Here is an 8,234-nt window from a genome sequence, read left to right as displayed (position 1 = left end):
GGCCAGCTGCTCTGCCTCCCGCCCCTGCCCTCTGAGATGTGCCCACCGCAGTCCTGCACAGACTTTGGCGCCGTTTCTCCCAGCCCCCCGCCCACCACGCCACCGCATCTGCCTCTTTCAGGGCCTCTGTGTCTCCCGCGGCCTGACCCCTCCGGCTCTTCTTGCTTTTCTGGGTTCTCCTGCCCAGCAAAGTCTTTCCTCTGAAGAGCGGTCTCCCTGCTCTGTCTTGGCTCTGAGGATGGGTCAGTTTTCTAGGGTGATGGTCCCCCACACTGGTATCTGGTCTTTAGGGGTTCCCGGCCAGGCCGGCCCCTGTCCCCTCCTGCCTCTGTCTGGGACAGAAGCCACCGTACCTTGCCGGCCCTGTGTGCCACAATAGGTGTGGAGCTGGGTGCCTGGTAGGCGTGCACACAGTAGGTACAGAACCAGGCCGTGGAGGAGGCGCTGTGTCCCTGGGCAGAGTGTGGCCCAGGCTGGTGTCCTGTCCGTCTCTGCCTCGACTGTAACCTAGCCTTGTGCCATGGCCAGCAGCCAGCTTCAGGCTACCTCCTCACGATGCTAGAGCGGGGCAGGTCACCCTCTTTCCTCCCAGCTCCCTGGCCCGAGCCCGGGCTGGTATCTCCAGGAATAACAGCTTCCTACCTCCAGGAAGAGGGCCCCGCCAGCAACTAAATAAACACAAGTTTTATGAGGTGATTAATACTAGGACAGATAAACGCCTATCCCAGCTTCTCAAGGTCTCCCTGCCCCTCTCAGAAATGTAAACCCAGGAAGAGCAGTCATAGTCCTGGCAAAGGGAGGGGGCCCGGACCCCACTCACAGAGTGCTCCTGAGCACCCCCAGCCCCCTAGCCCAGGCGGTGCCCAGGGAGGGGGACACCCAGGAACCCAGCCCGCCCTTTAGGAGTCCTTGCCCTGGGGACGTGCCATAGAGTTGCTCTGTGCCGCCTGAGTCCAGGTCTGTGTCTGGGTGTGGCCTCAAGTCAGACCGTGCGAGTGCCACTGGGACGCAAGCCCAGAGGACCTCAGGGGCAGGCGAGTTCCCGTCGGGATCCGAAAGAGGAGGGGAGGCATGACCTAGGCCAGGGAAGAGGGATGTGGGGGTGAGCAGCAGTGGGAGAGGGGACACAGGAAGGTGGCAGTGATCTGTGCAGGTGAGGCGTGTGCCCAGGTGCAGGGTGTGTGGGCAGCGCGGGGGACAGGGAGAAGTGTCCAGGAGAGGATGACAGGGCCAGGTGTGGTGGGGGCCGCCTGCACACCCCCAGCTGGTCGAGAGCCAGGCAGGCCAGGGATGCAGGTCTCACAGGCTGACCAGGGACAAGAGCATGGCAAGATGGTGCGGCCAGGGGGGCTCCTGCTGTTCTGTTCCCAGGCCAGGGAGAGACCCCACCTGCCCTGAGGATGGCCAGCTGTGGGGCCTCAGGTGGCCTTCAGGGGCCAGGCTGCTCTGGGCCTGGTCTCCATGGCTCTGGGGCAGGGCCCCGTCCCGGGTGCGGCTCAGCTTGGTGGCAGGAAAGAGCATGAGTTCTCCTGTGAAGGACCACACTGCCATCTGGTCTTCGCTTCTCAGGCTGAACCAATATTTACCCTTGGCCATGGCTGTCAGGGACTGAGAGGCAAATATTAGTTTAAGGAGCCTGTGCCAGCTCTTGGGATGGAGACGGTTGAGGATGCTGATCATGGTTGCTTTGACAGTTTTGTTTTTCATTAAAAAGAAACCTTCGGTGATCTTAGCCACTGAGGAGGCTGAGGCAGGAGGATCGAGAGTTTGAGGACAGCAGGAGCAGTATAGCAAGACCTTGTCTCAGAATAAAATAAAAGGGACTAGCAGAGCACTTGTCCAGCACGCACACCCTGGGTTTCCTCCCCAGTACCAAAGACCCTTGCTGTTTCTTTTGCTGCAGAGACGCTTCTAGACACTCTCTTTCTGCTCACCCCAATTCTGCCAGCCGTGTCAGGGCCCCATACCAACCCCTAGCCCTTGGCTTCTCTGACTGCCCCAGTTCAAGAAAGCGCTTCCTCCTCTGACCACCAAAGCACACATGCAGGTCTAAGTGGCCCAGTCAGTTTTGGATCATGTATTGTTTTGAGCTCTGTGAAGACAGCCTGCCTAGAAACAAAACTGTTATTGCAGTCCTTTTGTAGGTATGGAAACAGAGGCTCAGAGAGGTCTGATAACTTGCCAAAGGTCACATGGCTGGTAGTTGGTGGAGCTGGAATTTGAATCCAGAGCCTGGGCTGCATTGCCCCCTGGCTTCTCCAGATGTGAGTCCATCTGACCGACCTACTAAGTCTGAGAGGCCCCGTCCCAGCGGTGTGGCTCTGGCACCTTCTGGACAGGGGTGTTTGAGACCTCAGGTCAGGACCTGCTATACAGTGGGGCATGGGTAGGTCCTAGGGCCAGGCAGGGCTGGCAGAGGAAGAGGGGCGGCGGGGTCCTGGTGATAAGATCATCTGTGGTTTTGGCTTTACTGAGGCTTCCCGGGCCTGGCTCCGTTCCCCACTGGTGCGGGCGCGGCCCAGGCCTCCTGAGGCACTGCTTTTCTGGTGCAGGAGGATCCAGGCCACGTCTCGACCTAGTATCTCGTTCTGGGGACCTCAGAGCAACCTGGGGGGCTCAGGGAGGAGCTGGGTCTGCAGTGTGGGCTCGGAGCACTCCCGACAGAAGCAGGGGAGCAACTGAACGGAGGAGACAGGACGTGGCACTCGCTAGCCGGGGGCAGGTTCTCAGCCTCTCTGTGCAGGGGTGTGATGATGAGGTCCCTGCTTGTCCACAGACAGCCGTGACACGGAGCAGTGTTTGCAGAACAGGAAGCACTCTCGTCTCCAGGTCAACGGGAATTCCTCACTTCAGCCCCTCCATCCTTGACAAATCCCAAAGCCAGTCCCTCTGGCAGAACAAAAGTGCTGCCGTCGGGAGTCTTTCTGGGAACTAGGGCTTAGGTTCTCCAGCTAGGCTCCTTGGGACCCTGGGGTTCTATAGAGGAGCCCCTGAGGCTGCTGAGAAGGACACAGAGAGGGCGAGGGACAGGGTCCTGCGCTCACCTGCTAGGCCCCTGCTGGACACAAAGACCCCAGTGCTTTAAAAAAAGGAAGTTTGAGAACCACTCAGCCAAGGAATTTGGAAACACCGTAAGGTCCTCTGGTCTGAGGGCTCCGTAAATCTGAGGGTCTGTGACTGTGAACGATTCTGCTGTCCCTCCGGGGGCCTCAAGAATCGCGCATCCCTCCTTGCTTTCCTGAGGCTGTGGTAACTGGGAGAGGGTGGAGGTGGGTGTGGGCTTCAGGGCGCCGCCCCAGGAGTGGAAAAAGCCCTCACCTGCTGCCCGGTCCCCTTCCCAGCCAGCACCAGATGCTGAGCCTGGGAGGATGTTTATGGAGACAGCGAACGGTGTGGCAGGGCCTCCTGAGGGTGGCTGCAGGCTCCCCGGTGGTTAAAGATTATCCTGCGCTCCGGATGTGAGACTCCAGACAAACAAGACTCCTGGCCGATGGTTCCTGTTTCACAGGAGGCCTCTGTGCCAGTGCCTAGTGCCTGCCTCGGTTCCCCTGCACTGCCACCCATGCGGCAGGCCCTATGGCCTCTGGGTGGTAGCTGACCCCAGGGCCTCCTCACCTGGCCCCTGTTCTCCCAGGTTGCTTTCCCAGCATGCTCTGCTCTTCCCACAGGCCCCTCCCATGGGCCTCTCACAGTCAACGCAGTTCCGACCCTGCTTCCTCCAAAACGCCTTCCCCAACCCACTCCGCAACAGACGACAGGGGCCTTGGGCTCAGTTGGTCTTTATTCTAATCAGATATCTACCCTGTGGAAGTGGAGATTCAGAAGGGGCCCCAAGGAGTGAGTCTAGGACACACAGATCCACACAGGGAAAGTTTTCCAAGTCAGTTATTCAGCTGGGTGTGGTCAGTTATTCAGCCAGGTGTAATCCCAGCAGTTAAAGGGCTAAGGCAGGAGGATTGCCGTGAGTTCAAGCCTAGCCTGTCTGCAACAAAACAGAACAAAACAGCCAGTTACTCAGAGATGGGGGCTAGGTAGCCAGAGAGGTGGTGAGCTTCCTGTTCTCAGAGGCATTCTAGCTAAGGCTGAGAGAGCTGACAAGGATCAGTGGATTTCCTGGTTCCTTGGCTCCTCAGTTCCTCTAAACTCAGGTCTAATCGCAAATGGTCAGACTCCTGCAACTAAACTGTACTGAAACGTTTTCACGGCTCTAAGCTGGAGCCACCTGCTGGCTGCTGGCCTGGGGCCAGTGTCGGGCTTCTCCCTCCCTTCAGCCCCCTGCCCAGGGCTGGGCACACAGTAGGTCAGTGGGCGAGGGGAGGGAGCTTCTGACACTGGGCTCCCTGCGCTTGCAGAGCCAGGTTACTTCTGTTCTGGCCCAGAGTGGCTGAAAAGGCCATTCTGGAAGGGCGGACAAGTGACCAAGCCAGCCGCGACCTTGTGCCACCCCGGCCCTGTCACAAACACCTCCCGGGGGGAGCGGTGTCCCTGGCACTTATTGGATGACTTGTTGCTTCCAAACGTGGGGCTGCCCCACTGCTTGGGGTTCCAGGCTGCCACGCAGTCTTGGGTGGAGGCTGGTCCTACTCATCCTGGCAGGCCTGGGGCCACACAGGGCCCTGAGTCTGTCTCGACGTGGGCTTGCTGGGCACAGGCTCTGGCCACGGTGCCCTCTGCACAGGGCTCGCCTCTATCCCAGGCTGCGTCTATTTCAGGGCTCGCAGCTGGGCCTCCCGACGGGCTGGTTATTTTGGAGCTGGCCGGGCCCCGCAGCTGCTCCCGTGGGCCGGAGGGGAAGGGGGAAGGGGCCTGGGCTGGCCCTGACCCCAGGGACTCGGGCCCGGTTCAGCCTTTCTCCCAGCAGTGCCACCAGCTCCACAGCACTTCAAGCAAGGCCACAGGGGCCGCTCTGCGAGCCCCGCCCTCCCCTGCCGCCCCTTTCCTCACCTCTCCCTCCTCTGACCGCTGCTTCTGGGCGCAGCTTTCCCGGCTTCAGTCAGCGCTATCACTCGGAATAGTTTCCTAGGCGCCCACCACGACTGCCGGGAAGTCCTACGTTAGGGCTCCAGAAGTGCTCAGGTGGAGCCGACCTGAGTAACCAAGGAGACCCGAGGACCTTTTGGGTGCCGGGGGCTCCACTCCAGCCCTGACCTCAGCCGCAGCCTCTCAAGGCAGGCGTCCCCGCTCCATTTCCAGGTGGGCCGCCAGAGACTGCAAGGTGGCCGGCCACGGCTGAGCTGTGCATTTAAAGGCAGGCCCGAGCTTCCCCGCCCCATCCCGGTGAGACGCGTGGAATGCAGATTGTATTAACGAGTGGGTTTTTTGTTCGTTTTGTTTTTAAAGGCAGAGTCTTGCTATGTAGTGCAGGCTAGCCTTGAACTGCAGTCCTCCTAGTGCAGCCTTCTGTGTGCGGGGATTATAGGCGTGCGCCATCCCGTCTGGGTGATCTCAGCGGCTCTCCCATCATGGTTACCTAAGGATCGTGATGGGCCAGGCGCTCAGTCTCCTGGTGCCCAGACGGCCTTGCTGCATTTCACCTCTCAGCGTCCCTTCCGAGGGGAAGATCAGGACACAGAGTATGCAAACCCAGAGGTACAGCTCTCACTGCTGAGGAAGAGAGACCCACAAGGTTGAGCTGCTTGTCCAAGATCACAGGGTCCTGTTGCAATGAATGGGCAAAGTCAGCATTTGAACCCAGGCTGATACGCTCCAGTTCAGTGGCCTTACTCCGCTCCTACCAGTACATGGGCTTTGGTTCCTAAGGAAACCCAAGTCCTCTTGGGCTGCACCATTAGAAGTACACATACCATTGGCGTTGACGGCCACACTGCTCCTTGAGGTGGCGAAGGCATATCTGGAGCACTGTCGGGCCGTGCTCGGTGTCTAAGAGGGGGAAGGTATGGGACACCCTGGGTATTCCTTGAGCATGGGTGTCTTCAGGATGGAGTGATAGCCCAGGAGGTGGGGGGTTACGTGTAACACACCTTGGGGAGGTGTGTTACAGTGTAAGGGAAGGAGACCCTTGAAGACATTAGCTCCACAGAGGAGCAGGCTGTCTGGGTGTCATGGATGTCATGGACACCCGGGGCAGGCATCTTCAAGTAGCAGAGGAGCCCTGGAGAGCTCACGCCCAGCCCTGTTCAGAAAGCCCGTGACAGCCTTGTGCCACAGGCCCTGGCTGGACATTGTGAGCCACTTCATTTCCTCTTCCTGCTGTTCCCCTCCTCCTCCTCTTCCAGTCCTCTGGAGTCCCCGAGGGTGCGGGGCTGTTCCTCAGGGCCCAGGCCAGCCGCAGGCCCTCTGCGGGTCCCCACCGCTGTCCCCGGGGCTCTTCCTGCTGGGCGGCCCCTTGCTTTCTGCCTCTCTGCATCAGCGCTGTCACGGAGTCAATTCTCCGGAAGAATCGCATTTTCCAGTCGGCTCCCTCCTCGCCCACACGATGCTGGGAAACCCAGGCCCCAGGAGGCTTCTCCAGAGCAGCAGGAGGGGGCACCAGCACCCAGACCTCAGGGGCCCAGACAACACGGCTCCGCGGGGGGCCAGGGCAGGGTGGGTGAAACACAGGGAGACTGGAGAGTGGTGTCCACGCTCAGCTGGAGCTGCATTCTGCCTCTGCTGACCCTGCCAGACCAGTGCCCCAAGCCTTGCCGTCCGCCCGAGCCACCTGCCACCCTTGCCCAGTGCCCGAAGACGGCACACAGACACCAGGAGAAGGCTCCGAGGGAGGCGCTGGTCCACGGTGGGACCTACAGTGGCGCTGGGCGGATCTGGGAGCGCCTGTAGAAGGGGTCCAACTGTGAGCAGGGTCTGGAGGTGATGAATGGGGCGTCAGGGCTGGGGGGACCTTCGCTCTCCGCCTGGCGGCTGCCACACAGCCTGAGCTCGTCTGTCACACCGGCCTCCTTGGAGGACTGCTTTAAGTGCGGTTCATTTTCCTTAGAAGGCGCAGGGCTCCACCAAGCAGCACATAGTGGCCTGCAAGGAGCACAGTGTTGGAAACGGCTCTGGGCAGGGAGAGGAGGCATCCCGGCCAGAGGCCAGGCACGCTGGCTGTGGGAAAGGACGGTAGTAGCAGGAGGCTTAGCCAGAGTCCCAGGCAGCCTGGAGTTCCCCACTGAATTAGTGAGCATGTGCATTTTTCTGGGGGGACAGGTCAACGTTACCACATTTCCAGAGAGATTTACTACACATCAAAGATTAAAAACTACCGGTGTTTATAGAGCATAACTCAGTTTTTGCATTAAAAATAACCAAAAGTATATTTTTAAAAGGCTGAAAGGTCATAATCCAGATATTAGAAGCGTTTTCCCCTGGGTGGGCACAGACCTGCGCTTTTCTTTTCGCTGGATTGTATTTTCTATAAAATAGTTCCTACTATTTGTGTGGTTAGAGGGACAGGACCAGAGTTACGTCACTCTCCCGGCATCTCTTCCCTCGGGTGTCCTCAGGTGGCGGTGGCGACCTCCAGGGACAGGATCAATGAGGGCGTTTGCCAGCGCAGGTGGGGGAGGGGGTTCCCTGTGGCCTCCGGGTGTCAGAAGCCCTCCGTGCAGCCGCGCGCGTTTACTATTTGCCTGCGGAGTGCCTTGCGCTGTTCTAGGTGATGGGGTAAAGGGGCGTCCCAGGGGTAACATTTAAGAAAACGTTTTTGGGGGCCAGGGGAGGTTGTTGGGGACCAAACTTAGAGCCTTCCCCTTAAAAAAAAAAAAAAAACCCAATAAATTCTTAGCTGAGGGTGAGGGGGTGTTGAGGCAGGAGGATCAAAAGTTCGAGCCCAGCCTGGGCCATTTAGCGTGACTCTGTCCTGAAAAATAAGTGCTGGAGATGTAGCTCAGCCCGAGGGCCTGGGTTCAATCCACAGGCCCAAACAAAACAACAAAGAAACGGTAAGTCTCGTGCACGGTTCTGTAGACGGCAAGAACACAGTATTACGAAGCACCCGCGGCCTTCCAAACACTCAGATGCAATTGCTCGGTCTTGAGCTGGGTGTCTTCCAGCCGCATTCCCTTGGTCGGACAGGCAGCTGCCCGCACAGCCGTGCTTCCTGCCTTGCTCGGCCATGTATGTCCCAGGCACTTTCTGCTCCGGCGAGCACCCGCCAGGCGTGTCCTAGGCGTGTCCTAGGCGCGCGAGGCTGGCGGGGCCCTGGCGCGGGCAGTGACGGCCGCCCGTTTCTCCCCGCAGACAGCGAGCTGGTGCTGCCCGACTGCCTGCGGCCGCGCTCCTTCACCGCCCTG

General features: G+C 59.4%; 1 protein-coding gene across 1 annotated transcript in view; it reads left to right on the top strand.

Annotated features, from left to right (window-relative positions):
• Nucleotides 1–8,234, top strand: part of Neurl1 (neuralized E3 ubiquitin protein ligase 1) — a gene marked incomplete in the record, with an annotated part of 30,121 nt that overhangs the window by 15,833 nt on the left and 6,054 nt on the right. The window contains 1 exon segment of the mRNA XM_013504075.1: nucleotides 8,182–8,234. Coding sequence (XP_013359529.1) covers nucleotides 8,182–8,234 — 53 coding nt within the window.

Source organism: Chinchilla lanigera, unplaced genomic scaffold, assembly GCF_000276665.1.
Source record: "Chinchilla lanigera isolate Chin_1 unplaced genomic scaffold, ChiLan1.0 scaffold00084, whole genome shotgun sequence".
Classification (NCBI taxonomy): domain Eukaryota; kingdom Metazoa; phylum Chordata; class Mammalia; order Rodentia; family Chinchillidae; genus Chinchilla; species Chinchilla lanigera.
The sequence above is the reverse complement of the archived record's forward strand: the minus strand, read 5'-3'. Positions and strand labels throughout refer to the sequence as shown.